The sequence below is a fragment of the Ambystoma mexicanum genome, chromosome 9 (assembly GCF_040938575.1).
Source record: "Ambystoma mexicanum isolate Mex_15411 chromosome 9, UKY_AmexF1_1, whole genome shotgun sequence".
Lineage (NCBI taxonomy): Eukaryota > Metazoa > Chordata > Amphibia > Caudata > Ambystomatidae > Ambystoma > Ambystoma mexicanum.
In genome coordinates, this window is record NC_090931.1 from 799,111,234 (window position 1) to 799,126,203 (window position 14,970).

The 14,970-nt window shown below is 39.7% G+C and overlaps 1 protein-coding gene across 2 annotated transcripts in view; it reads left to right on the top strand.

Moving 5' to 3' along the window:
* The window catches only part of IGF2BP2 (insulin like growth factor 2 mRNA binding protein 2), a 1,316,273-nt gene extending 1,302,575 nt beyond the window's left edge, over positions 1-13,698 (top strand). For both annotated transcript variants that reach the window (XM_069615761.1, XM_069615762.1), the window contains one exon: positions 1,706-13,698. In XM_069615761.1, coding sequence (XP_069471862.1) covers positions 1,706-1,804 — 99 coding nt within the window. In that variant the 3' untranslated portion in view covers positions 1,805-13,698. The remainder of the gene's footprint in view (positions 1-1,705) is intronic.
* Positions 13,699-14,970: the final 1,272 nt, after the last annotated feature.

The window sequence follows — 14,970 nt, forward strand, 5'->3', positions numbered from 1 at the left end:
GAACTTGTGCCCATGGCCCCAGCACCTCGTCCGACCTTTGTAATTTCCTTTTTGCTCATCGTATTGTTCCGCAGGGACAGTTACTCAGAGCTACCCCCAAGTTCACCCCATGATTTTTGAGAGATTAGATCATTCCACCCTACCTGCAACTCTTATAACTTCAAACATTAAGAGATTAGCTGTTTATTATTCCTTTGCTTCTTTTAACTTCTACTATACGGTATCCAGTCATTGCATCGACAAACCAAACCATCTAACACCAAACCATAAATTTTTTTCCATCGAAATTCCATTCCATAGAATGCCCATTTAGTTGAATAAAATTCGATGGATCCATCGAAATGTAATGTTAAGATTAGGGTTTAGATTAGGGTTGGGGTTACATTAGGGTTGGGGTTTGGGGCTAGAGTTAGCTTAAGGGTTACATAAGGGTTGGGGGTTAGGGTTGGGGCTAGGGTTAGATTAAGGGTTACATTAGGGTTACATTAGGGTTAGGGCTAGGGTTAGATTAAGGGTTAGGGCTAGGGTGAGATTAAGGGTTACATAAGGGTTGGGGGTTAGGGCTGGGGCTACGGTTAGATTAAGGGTTACATTAGGGTTGGGGCTAGAGTTAGATTAAGGGTTACGTTAGGGTTAGGGTTGGGGGGTGGACGTGGGGGGGCTGGGTGTGGGGAACTCCCCCCCCCCCCCCCGATATCCCCCCTATATACAAAATAAAAATTAAACGCTATAAGGAGCTGGCCAGTGCCAAAATTTCAGCACTGGACAGCTCCAGGTAACGTTTTAACGTTACAAAAGAATGCATTTTAAATGCTATCTTTTGCATGTAAAGTGCATTTCCATTGAAACCAGTCAATTTATATTTTCGATGGACTGGTTTAGATGGAAAGGCACTTTTCCATGTTAAAGATAGACTGCCGATGCTTTGGCATTAGATGCTTTATTTTCGATGCTTTGGTGTGTCGACCCTTTGTTTTCGACGCAATTACTATAAACCCTACAATACGTGTAGCCTGAGTGTTGTGATGGTAATTCCCCTCTGCTCAGGGTTTAGTCTGTAGACTTTGTTTGCCGTCGTGTGTCCTCTCCCTCCATTGTCAATGATCACTGGGCCCCTGGCTGCCCTCCATAGCCTTCTCACACTTTCAGTCCCATCATATCTGGTGTTGGCAGGTCTGAACGCTCACTGAAGCAGCTTCCTTGTAGCTCGATGCGTTCTCGCAGCTGCATAGTGACACAGCACTTTCGCCTAGAAAGCAGATTGTGCTAAAATGGAGGTTGTGGTCCGTCCATTTCCCACCCAGTCCAAGAAGCTTCAAGTTGGGTGTCGCAACCTCTTGCTTTGGAGAGCAGTACTCTAAAGTGAACTAATGCTATTGGGTGAATGCTGGATGCCCTGCAGGGATTCCGATGTTCCTTTATTTCTAGTTTGATAGCGTCTATGCTATGCAGTCACCTATCAGTCTACAAACCACACGCTCTGGATGTCTGGCATTATAGGTAAGCACACATTCCTCTGGCTAATCTTGGATCTGCACTGCATCTGTCTGCAATCAAAGCTTTTGATGCTGCAGCTTTATTTAACCAATTTCCTTAAGCTTCACAAATGAAAAGAAATGTCAGAAAGTGAACAGTCGTACACAAGATTTGTGCAGATCACTTTCAGTTCTTGGCATTAAGTAGACCTTTTTTTTCTTTCATCTAGACTGCACAGCGCAAGATCAGGGAAATTGTACAGCAGGTGAAACAGCAGGAGCAGAAGCATCATCAGGGAGCACCCCCTTCATCGCATCGCAGCAAGTGAACATGAAATGTGCCAGCGAGCAACAGCCTATGAATGTAGCCCTCCCAACACCAAGAAAAGATATGACGACGGACTGGGAACTAAACCAAAGACTATCCTAAGTCAGCCAAAGGCTGGGGCTCCGCCTGGGACGATCGGGCAGAAGAAGGTGGTTCTGGACATGCAAGCAAGGGCTGCAGCAAGAAGGCCTTGCAGTCACCCTCTCTCTCTTCTCCCATTACAAAGATGACATGTTCTTTCTAATTACACTATGCGCGACGCTATCCCTTTAGTTGGACTGACAGGCTGAAGTTAGGGAAAAACAAATATGAATGAAAACCTTTTTTAATCTGACTTTGTACGTGTTTATGTACATGTTAGAAGAAATTGTACAATAAAATCAAGCACTCTGCAATGCTTAATAAGACAGCTTTAGCAGAAGTAATATATATTTTAGAAATAATATATCAATTAATAAAACTAATGCAGTTTTTTTATGGATTTAAGTGAAAGCTAGCAGCTTTCAGGTATGTTTAACTTTGGATAGAATGGAAATATAATTTTTAGGTTTTTCAGCAAGCAAAAATGTATATGGATAAATATGAGACCTAGATGATGATAATTTATTTTGATAGTTAAAACAAAACACAAAAAATGCAGTTTAGTAGCCTGTGTGAGTGCCAGCGAAAGGGATATCGTCCCTTAGTTAATTTTTCTGTGTCTAACTCGCGGTCTACCATTTTTTTTCCCTCTACTTCACAGGTTTCAAACTGGCTTTTGCATACTTTAGAAGAAACATTTTTTTCTCTCTTTCTCAGTTTAAAGTGGTTTAAAATTCTACATAAGGACATGACTTCCACTTTAGAAGCGTAACTACATATCATAAGTGTGTTTGTGTATTTATATATATATGTATTTTTATATATACATATATATATATATGTGGGTGTGTGTGTGTACAGAGAGAGAGAGCATAATGTATGCCGATACATCTTGTGATATATCTTGATATTTCTCACTGAAGGAGTTTTGCAGATGTAAGGATCAAGTAATTTGCTGCAGAACTGCCATGAGTGAAAAATATCACAGGATATTCATTGTTTCACAATACTGATATATATTACTTGAATAGAAAATCTATTTTTTATGTTTGAAGAAAGGCAAATCTGTTTCTATATTCAGTGAAATAATGACACCTTTTCAGTAGAATGTCTTTATTAAGTGGTTTGACATCTCTGCAGGAATCGCATGCATGCCCTTTATTTTAGCAGCAACATTATCAATAGTAATGTACTGCCTTCATGTTTATTTTTATCCACTTGTCTAAGGCTGTGTTTTGAACGTCAAACAATTACCTTTTGCTGTTCCTTAGACGATAGGGCAATGTTGATGCTGAAGGCCTCTGTGATGCCACAGCTACTGCGCCCCCTTCCTTGCGTTCAGCTGTGACTGACCAAGGCAGCAGCAATAGGTTCTGTTTAATATTTGGGCTAAGAAACAACATTCGCAGAACTTAAAATTTAGTTCAGAGTTGACTGGGATGTCATTGAGTATTACATATCATTTGATACCATTGAGTGTAATGTGTCATCATGATGATGTCATCAAGTCTAAGATATTACCTTCACGGGAAAAAAATACTAAGAGATAGTTTCCTTTTCACATAATAAGATCTACACAACATATAATACACAGAAACTTCATCCTGTGCGGAATTTGAGCCGTGATTCTCAGGTATAACTAAGTTAACGAGATTGTTCCATATACTGAATATGTATGTTTTTATGTAGAGCATTATTTCCATATTTACATCGTTTCTCTTTGCAACACCATAAATACAAATCGGTTGATCATATAATATTTGCATACCTTATTGGTAGTCATGTACTTTTCCCCCCATAATGCAATTTGGGGTGATGAGATTTAGCATGTCACCAGTACTCCGGTAATACCATTATGGCACCATTCAAAGGAATTGCGTATCTGATATGGTAGTTCTCAGCTTTTTTTTATATTTAAGAGTCACATGCTTCTTGTAATAGCTTATGATTTGCCGGGCCAGGAATCCTCAATGACTTTAACTAAGTAGTTTCACTTTAAATAGTTAATCCACTGTTTGAGAGGTTTTGCTTCCCTACGAATGGGGGTTTAGAAGTTGAAGCCCTCCCCACCATCAACCGTCTCAAATTCTTTTAGGCAGGACATTGTGCTTTCATAGGTTTTCTCAGCATACAGGCAAGGATCAGTTGGCCTCGTTTGCATAAATGAAAGATATCAGTGCTCTGAAACAAATTTACTGTTACGCAAGTCATTTATTTCTCTGCAGCTTTACATATTTACATACTTTTAAGATTAGCAGTATTTTAACTGGGATTCAGGACTTTAAACACAAGTGCTGAAGCCCTGACATTGACATTCAGACAACTTGTGAAGGCATGCACCAACCTCCGTTTTACGGATTTACCTATTTACTGCACTGACATTGTTGCTGTTCTGCCCCAAGTTTACCTAGGCTTAGTATCTTATTTGCTTTGGAATAGTAATTGGTGCAAGCAGCTTTCCACAGTGTGAGTACCTTGTTTGCATTTCTTCCTTCCTCCATGTTGCAGGAAGACCTAGCATGCATCCTTGAAGTATTGCGTTCTGGCAAACATCTATTCTTTTCCCCTTTCATTTCTAATGTAGACAAGCTGATATGCATTGCTTTGCAGAATTAGGCAAGCATGTAGGTAGGCGCATTTAGTATATGTAAATCTGATACTACATGTTGTATTAGATTTGGGGGTGTTTTCAGAATCGGCTTGTCCTTGAGAAATCTAGGTAAAGCTTATGACAAGTTAAATACTCTTACTTTTATTAATTCTAAAGTGCCTTCATAGCTTTGAAAACAAAGCAGACATGGCAGTGTTCAGGCTAGCAAGGCACAACTAAACTATAGATCTCCAGAATTGGCCAAACATTTTGGATTGCCAATAGTTGACAAGATCATATTTAAGATTCTTTGCGTGGTCCATATAGCCTTCTCAAGTCCCTGTCTGACCTAGTTTAAGGTAGTGTTCTTCCACTGCAATCATTTTTTAGCCTTGTGGTCAACTAAGAAACACTTGATTATAGTTCCAAAAGTAAGGAAGGTGAAAGCAGGTGTGTTAGTTGCTTGTTGCGCAAAGAGTAAAAGTGTGTAATGACATTGCAGGGCCGTAAAGACATGTTGAAAACCGACAAGCTGATGAAAGCTATTTGAATAAGTGTTTAGTTCTCAGCTGACTCATTTGGGCATTGGGCATAATACTGTCATCCTTTTGGTTCTTAGTATCGGTCTCAGAACTGCCTAACTTAACAGTTCACAGACCCTTCTAACCAAGGTTAGTGCTACTCAACATACAACTTTCTCCCTCAGAATCCAATCTATGTTTTGGCACAAACTGTGCTTGGGTGAAGTCTATGAGGACAATATTAAGTTCCCATGTCTTCTGTGGCAGTCTAAACAGTCTGAAGACGAGTGCTGATCTCCATGTTTTCTATATCACTATATGGCCGTCCGTTTAAGCCCTACGAATGAATGTCTGAAGCCTGATTTTGCCCCTATATTTTCGAAAATAATATTGACCTCGTTTCTAATAAATGCTGCATGTCCGGTTCTTCCAGTTTCAAAATGTTGTAATTCTAGATTTTGAATGTTATCCAATTTAATGGTACTCAATGTATTAATATCAGAAGTATGAAGGGCTGCTTTGGGCCCTCCAGAATTTAGATCTATAACCACTGGCGGGGAACAGATCTTTGAAGCAAGCACTTATCTTGCTTTAATAAATAATCAGTTTGTGATACAGCAGATTCTGATTTGTCGAACAGTACTGTGGGTTTAAACCATGTTGTTGATGCCATCTTGCACATTTCCAATAACTTGGATGCTACTTTTTAGATGTAACTCTAGTCTAAAAAGCTCTACATGGCCTCAGAGGCTGCTTATCAAGATGCATTTTGTTTTTCGAAAGAAACAAGGCAGTAATAGGCAACCTTGAAAGAATTATATCTTTATTAGGCTAACTGTTTTTATTTTACAAGATTCAGGACAGAGAACTCTTTTTCATGCATAGAAGAAGAAAGAGAAGTCGGAAATGTGCAGTGTGGGCAAAAATGCATTTTACAATTTCGAGAAAGGCAATATGTCTTTGATAACTGTAGTGGAGATGCCTATACATTTTGTGGTGCTTTTCTGAACTGGTATTCAGAGCAGTTACCTCTGGGACAAGGAGAGACATACCAAGCTATCCCTTTGTGTAAGGACATCTTCCGGTAAATTCAGATGACCAAACTCTAGTACCTCAAGAATCCGCCCGGTAAACTCAGGAATGCCGGATCATTGGGAGCAATCTTCCCCACGTTCATAGACAGACGATATGGCATGCAGGTAATCTAACATGTGAGCCATGGACAGTTGCAAGAGTTCTTAGAATCATGTGGGCCTCACCCAGGTGAATGCAATGAAATTCACCATGACACTGGACCTTCTCAGTTTGCTGATGACTCTTCAATTATGGCACAAAGGGCAAAAAGCCGAAATCTTTAATATGGTTGAGACGGCATGGATCTGAAGTGTGGGTTTTACACATTCATTTTGTGGCTAAAGAGTTTATATGGTTATTACCCAGAGCCAAAATATCTTTCATTTGAGGCACATTCAATACCACATCTAAGATCCCTGGCCATACCAGCTTAAAAAAATCTGTAGTGGTGTTTCTTGTACATTGGATGACACTGGATCGAAAGACTAAGCTCTGTGTAATACATTTTCGTGGTGTTTTGCGTCTGAACCACCACTTCCCTGCCACTCATGAGAATGGGAGAACAATGGCAGGAACAAGTCTGGGTAGCCTAAAAAAAAGGTGTTGGTTGTCCACACACATTTCACTATAGGACACCACAGATTTCGGCCTTATCTCGATATGGAATATCCAACATGTTAGCAGTGGTTGTCACTTCTGAAAAGACAGTGACACTGGTTAGACAACATCAATGTGTTCTTCACTGAAACTGTTATTGTGAAGTCATCCTCCCAGTGACACTAACCCATTATCCTTCTCTGCTTGTCCAGTTCTTTTTGTTCGTTATTTATCCCCTGTCTGCAGTGTGTGAGTAGATGAGTGCAGGAAAATATCAATCCCTAACTGGCTTTGTAACATCTCTGTATGGTAGATTTTAAGGTTTGTACTGTCCTTACATTTGTGAAAAGGACATTGTGTGTTTTTTTTTTTTACACATGTTCCCACTGTATCCAGCATGGCTCTCAAAGTAAATTAAACACAAGCACCTTGATTCCTTACATATGTGACTATTGGGTCCAGAACTCTTTGGACCAATTTGTAAAACTGAATTAAGACTGCTGGGTATCCATTGTAAGCCTGCAATAATAATTAATTCATATTTTATAATGCGCTTTATACCGGAGACCAGTCTCTAAGCATCAGACCGGGATTCCAACCTGTGTTGCTCTGCATTGTTCCAAGACAAATGCGCTGGCCCTGAGCTAACCTCCCAGACCTACTGTAATAGTGCCTACAGTTGACGACAAACCTGTTCAATATTCTTGAGTCATAACAAGCCTGAGCTATCGTATTTTCTTTCTTACTACAAAGTACCTGGAGAACACACCCTGATTTCATTTTTCTTTTGCTGGCTCCTTTTTTGGAGTCTGCTTCAGAGAAACAAGGTGGACATTCTTCCATTTGGCACCTTTAAGTGTTAATAGAGTTAATGGTATGGAGGTGTTATTTACAACTCCACAATATGTCTTGTGTGCATGTATGTACTCATTTCCTACCAGTGTAGAAGGAAGTCAAAAAAGTCCATGCTCGCACTGTCGTTTGATAAGCTTTGCAGGATCATTTTGCTGACCTCCCCACCTCATTTGACTATTAACTGTATGACTGGTGCTCTCCTCCGCTGCATGAAATTATAGGCAAACATTGGAAGGTGAGAAATGCTAGTTCACATGACCTCCTTCTCAAAAGGTCCTCAAAGGAAGCATGCTTTGTGTATATTATGAGATCCCCCCCTCACCATACCCATGTCCGCATCTGTATTCAAGGAGTTCAAAGTTGCATGCACTTGCAGACTTGGGTGCGTTAGGCATGAAAAGCAGAGAACGTCTTAGAGCAAAAGGCACCAGTAAAATACTATCCTCCTTGCCCCTTCTTCTCATAGAAGAAGCATAGTTATAGATGTCCGCTAATTGCAATGTGATCAGTGTGCAATCAACAAAATACATTTCGAGTGAGGAATCCCTTTATGCCGTGTTACTCTGAGCACATCTAGGCTGCACGCCAAATAAAGATTCCATATCTGCCATATTATGCCTTGTTATGGACAGAAATATAAAGATTTTGTGATGTAAAGGCCAGCAGATGCCAGCAACTGCTCTTGCTTGGTGGTCAAAAATGTTTTTCCTTTGGAAGATATTTTGTGCAGCTGAAAATTATAAAGAGATAATGTTCTAGAATTGCACACTCTTACTGAAATTTCCACCATCTAGGCAGTGAACGGATCTGAAGGGGCTACAGGAAAGCCATTTATTGGTTGAGGGGGAGTGGAGGAAATCCAAAGAACAATGAACTATTATAGTGAAACTACTGCCAGAGAGATGTCAGCCTGACAAAGTGAATGTATTTAAACAGATGAGAATGAAATATATTCAATGCTGGCAAATTCAGTATTAATCAGATTTGCAATACTGAGATCTGTTGTACTCCTGATCACACTGTTAGGATCTGCCATAAGGTTCCATGAGATTCTACAGTCTTGCTCTGGAATGGATCCTAGCACCTAGCATTCCCCCCAATTTAAAAGTCATAAGACTCTGAATCCGATAAATTTTACTCCCTAAGGTTCGTTTCAAAGTTATCTTCAGCTTTCATGGTTTCTTTCTGGGGCCTGTGCACAGAAATGATGAATTCAGAAACGTCCAGCGTAAGATTATATAATTTGTTTTCAATTGCCCAGCAGACAAGGACTGTACTATGTTAGTAGGGGTGAATGAAAGCTGACCTGAAGTACCGTGGATGTGAATGACGGCATGAGCGCACAATCTGTTAACTAAATTTGTAGGGATTTTTCAGGGAGAGCAGTGGCTTCTCTGAATTGATGCATTCCGCCCAATGAAAGGAAGAGGGCTGGTGTAGTATTATGTTATGTTAACAACATAACAAAATAAACGTTATTGACATTATTTCAATAAATGTTTCCTAATTCAGGCAATTATTGGCTGAAATGTATTCCTGAGCCTTAATTGGCTGAAATGTTCATGCATCCTGCCTCATCCACAGCAGAAGTACATGGACCCACTTGTGAGGAGTTTGTGAAGTGAAAGCCCAGATTTCCTGCAGAGTATGGTTGGACTGAAATAATACGGAATCTGCCTCCTCCACTCTGCGGTTGATAGATTTTGTTTGGATTTGTTGAAGACATAACCACAGAAAAAGTGTGCCACACATGGCCACCCAAACCACATCCTAAAGTAAATGACTTTAGATATTCAGAGACAGCTTACAGTAAGCAGAATGTTACAGTAGGACTGTCAGAATCATTAGAGTTGCATAATTCAAAAAGTAGCTCTACACAGGTCACTCTCTACTAAATACAGTGTTCATGACATTTAAGTACATTTTACTTGGCTCTTCTGAATGTTTGTTGGCATGAACATGCATTTATTCCATAGTCTAATCTAACCGCTCCGGTTGCAAATCTTTTCTTGTTAGCAGCAGCATGTCGAAGTTATGTCTGGCCCTCAAAGTAAGGGGTTTCCGTGGTAGTGATCTATGCAGTCGAAAAATACATATATTAAAAGATTGGATATCCCACTCCCGGTGAGGACCCTGATTAATTATGTTTGATGGTATTGCTGTTCTTGGGTGTAAGGCAACTGGACGTGTTGGTCACAGAGCTAAAAGTACAATCTCCCCCTGCGCTCGCCCTCAGTGAGATCTGTATTTCTGGCAGTTTGATAGAATGTTTGAACTAAGGCCGGTCGGAAGGAGGACAGGAATTAATATTCTGCATAAGAAGTATGTATCCTCTTAGAAACATCACTAAAACAATGATTTTACGTCCAAAATATGCTCTTCGGTACATATTATTTGAGAGTCCCATAGCAGTCCCTGTAGATTTAAACCTTTCCAACTACAGTCTAGGCAAAAATATTATCTTAAAGCAGGCTGCCACACATGGCATCCAAGCAAGATCAGAGCTTATGCATTGTTGACTGTAGATGAATTGCAAATATCCACACAGTTGAGACCTTCTTTGACTGGTGTACTGGAATGTTCCTTTGCAGATTGTGTCAAATAATCTGTTCGAACTGGCTATGTGACACTTTGTCAGAATAGAACATTTCCTCTCTTTTAAACCTCCTCAGTCAGGGTGGTAGCAGTTGCAGCAATCATATTTACTGTAATTTATTAAGCATTATTCATGAAGAAGCAACAGGTTCTCTGTCGGCCATATTCCCAGGAAACCAGTTCTTAACATCCTCATAATACTGCCCCTGTCTTCAAAATGAGTTCATCTTCTGAAGAAAATATAGAAGCGTCTATGCACACATGGGAAGCAGAAGGCAAAACATAAATGGCTCTCTGGGGGTTTTATCCATGCATCAGCCCCTAACGATGGCTTTGTGCTCAACTCCAACCAGGCCCTGCACTAAAATTACTTTGCTGAGGGACAAAACATCCGATTAATTGAGCTTCTTCAGCATTATTGGTGGCCCTTTGAAGTGGCTTGGCTGCTGCCCTTGTAGTGCGCCGATGGTGCCATGAAGAGTGTCACTGTAGCGATAGTTGGAGCCTGTATTAAGAGTAAAATGCACAACAGTAAAACCCACGGCTGGAGTCGGAGGTGGTGGTGGTCTTGGATCCAGAGTCATGGGCTGCATCGGTACGGGTTGGTGGTAGCTGAAGAGAAGGATGCTGTGGCATCGCTGGTGAGCCATGTAAACCTAGCCAGCATCTTTCTTTGAAGGGTTACCTCTACTTGGGGGTATCCACAGAAACATAGCCTTTCCCCTGGAGATGGCATTGGGCATATGTGTTTGAAAAACAATTACAGCACACGACCCGCCAACAAAGAAGGGTGGAGAATGAGAATTAAGCGCACTTATGGTGGCGGAATAAAGGATGAGATCCACAGTGGACACTCAAGACAAAGGAACAAGAGTCTTTAAGGCTTTTTACATTTGTTTTCTTGATTATTCTTAGACTCTGGCATCAAACATTGACTGGGGTGTGAGCGGTGTCCTTCTAAAGAGGAAAGCATGTTAATGAGGATCTATACTGTGGACTGAATTGTCCCACTAGCAGTAGGGCATTGAAGCCTTAACACGTCAACGCGTTTTGCAGTCTGTACAGCCCCGGTTAATTAAAAAACATTGCATGTGCACTGGTCCTGTTATTATAAAAATAGGATACCTTTTCCATGTGCCCACTGTGGTACCCAACATACATTATTTGATATACATGGAATACCAGAGACATGTTGCACAGAAAACGTACCTATGGTGGATGCACCAATGGCACAAATAATACTATCAGTGCAGTCAATTCCGGTGATGTTTCGTTGTTGGTTTTTTCAGTTCTTTCGGTCTGACGTCTTGGCCCAAGCAGTATTTGATATTAATATGTAGGACTGTATAACATTAATCACCAAAAACCCCTGGTATATTACAAAGTGCAACTATTTCAGCAAATGCCCTTTTCATTAAGGAGTAATGTTAAGAAATGTGGGTAAAAAAGGTTATACGAGTCGCAGTCAAGCTAGTGAAAAGGACACAAATGTGAAGAGACTTATTTTTGGGTCCCCTAAAGTGGTAAAAGTGGTGAAATTCAGAGAATTTTTAAAGATTTTGCAAGTGGAGTGGGGGCATGGAAAGTGATTACCGTTTGTCTTCCTTTTCCAAATTCCCTGCCTGCAGAAAACAAGCGGTTTTACACCAGCATGACATTTTCAATATCAAAGGGAAGGAACTTGTTCAGAGTTGGATGGTATGCAGTAAACAATGTGGACATGGTGTTGCTGCCACTTTTACTACATTGCCGGTTGAATAAACTTGCACTGAAATACCATAATGTAAGTGGTAATAATAACATGTCCATCTTTTATATTGCTTTTGGTCTAACCCTTAGAAAGGTCCCCAGTGGGAATTTGCAATTTACGTTTTTCTCAACGAAATGACCACGAGAGTGGGTGTTGACTTAGACACCAGACAGAGCATAACAGTTAAGACAACAGCACTTGAAACAATGCCTCAATAAATGAGGATCACAGTCGATTCAAAACGGCAACAAACCCAAGGGTCATACCGAGCCAGCTGATATTATCCAAACCCTGGTCATTTAGTAAGCTTTCCATTCAATAACGTATACACTTCAAAAAGACAGCAAAGTCGCCTTTCTCCATTTTGTTGTTCTATTTTCTTTCACCGGGTGTAAAAAGTATATTTTTTAAACTGTGAAAAGGTTTTAGGATTCAGGTGTTATGATTTGTTTGTGAAAACACTAATATGTTCCCCATGCATTTGTTTAATTTGTTCTATGGGAATTGATCATATCTCACATGTTTGTTTACAACGTTATGCAAATAAATAAATGTACAGGAAGACTTCAGAAATGTATTCATTTCTCGAGACCTCCTATTTATTCGTTGCAGGGAAATCTAAAATGAGCAGAAACGTACGAAAAAAATTGAAAATGGTGCACGTAATGTTGTAGAGGAACACTTTAAAATTTGTTAAGGATGATGTCAGAAACGATTAAATGTCTAATATGCTGCACTGAGCTATACATATATTGTTGACTGTGTAATATCATGATCTTACTACTCGTGGTCCCTGAGAAGGAGGGAAGCAGAGTCTTCACCAATGAGTGGCCTAGTAGTGGGATAAATGTGATATCACAAAGTCTACTATTGCATATATGGTTTGTCCGGCTGTTTGAAATGTTAAAGTTAATGGTCCGATATATTACAAAATCTTGTTCTGATGCTCGTCACATTATTTGTTTTGGTACATTCATTCTTATTGGTATGGCATGCCTTTGTTTTGTAAATGTATATATGTATATAGAGAGATATACACACACACACACTTACACACTTACTGGTATTAGCCTAAAAAAATTCAAAAACATACAAGCAAACTTGGTCTTTTTTACATTGTATCTGTGGGACATTGCCACCAGTTTCAAGAGAAAAGATTGTTTTTATAAAGCAACTAATACTGCAAAGAGGTTGTTGGCGCAGGGCATGAACAGTGCAGATTTTTAAAAAATATTTTTAAAAGTTTAAAAAAAACAAGTAAAACACAAAAACGAAGAAAATCTACCTCAGGGTGTTGTCGTACCTCAGCACTTAGTTCTTTTCTTTTGTTTCCCTTTTAGAGATTGTGTATGCCTTTTAAGAATTATTAGTCGGAGCAATTTTTTTTATTTTTTTAAAAAAAAATAAGTTGGCAAAAAAACTACAAAACAACAATTTACTTGCTGACGGTGCTGTTAGCAAGTAGAATGCAACTTTGCCGAAAGTATTTTAAGAATATAATGTAATTTTATCACATTCTGCTAGCTGTGATGTAATGGGGGGAGGGGAGAGTATTCTTCAGAACATTTTTTGTTTTATTTTATTTTTTTATAAACCTTGAAAATGTTTATAAAAAACTGAAAATGAACAATAAAAACTTCTGAGAAAATATTTGCGAACATAAATGCTGAGTTTCACACTAGGGTATACAGTTAGTGATTTTTCTAAAGCTGAAGGACGAACATGTAACAGTTTTCTTGTAAAACATGCCATTGTACCAACAGACTGCAATGCCAGTTCCTTTTACTGCAAACGGTGTTCTGTGAAAAAAAAATATATCCAGCTAACAAGAATTTGATGTTGGTATTTTTTATATTTATGGCTGTTGTGAATCAAGTTGCGTCAGGTTTGGCAGAAAAGCAATATTTTAAATTGTGTATTAACTTAGACAAGTGTGTGTGTACGTAACCTATTGTGTGCTTGTGATGAATGGAAGGGGAGGGCAATCGGTACATCAGTTATACAGTAAACCTTTCATATCTTCCCCCTACTGGTATTTTCCATTTCCTGGAAGTTCATTAGTAGCTAAACCAGTCACTAACTGATTTTCTTTTTACATAATGAAATATATTCCCTTTCTCCTCTAGGATTTCGACGTTTAGGTGCTATGTTACTGCTAGGTGTCATTTGTAGAGCTGTGATCTGCCATTGATAAGGCATCAAAGAGCTTTAAGCAGTCAGGCTTTGTCTGCTTGCACAGTTCAGTGTTGTCCAGGGACTGTAGTCCAACATTGCAGTGCAATAAATTGTATCGAGTAAGACATTTGGGGATGGTACCCATTTGCTATATTTATAGATTTGAGTTGGGCCTTAACATAGCATTGCAAAAAAGCCTAACATATCAGCAGACATAATAAACTGTCCTGTGCAAGAGCCTGCCTGCATGATAATGCTGTCGTTGTGATATGCGTAGTTGCAATGTGGTGCATGGTTGGCTTTATTTGCTTGGGCATGTTTCATGTCTGGCTGCATTGGATCATGACTACCCCCTTTGAGCCAGAGTGGCCATATGGCTGCAGTGTCTTCAAGGTATGGATAGGCAGCTTGCATGTAGACTAGGAAAACGGATTACATATTGTGGTTCCTGAATTAACTCCCCAGTGTAGCAACATGGCATAGTTTTAAGATTGCATAATATAGCCTAACATTATGATAGGCCTCATGTCAAATTCCTTCCATTTCTAAGTGCTGTAATAATCGCTGTTATTACTACCCAATTTAATCATACTAATTTTGCAACCTCTGAAGGATGAAGAGCGGAGTCTGGCCTGCCAGCATACAAGCTTGCAAAGTGCAGTCTCGCCCAGAGTGTTCAGCCCATGTATTATCGGCCCACTAGACAGGCTGACCTAGCCTAGACATTGACCAATAATGCACAACATAATTTAATATGTATCTGGCAGCAATGTGAACTGATAGAATAGTTAATGACTAAACAATGCTGGCTGAATAGCAGAACATAACCATAGTTGTCTAGCCCCCTTGCCGGTATCCATAATCCCAGTATTGACGTGTTTGTGATGAGAATGATTGTGTTGTGGCGTATGGTTGGCAATGTCAGTTAG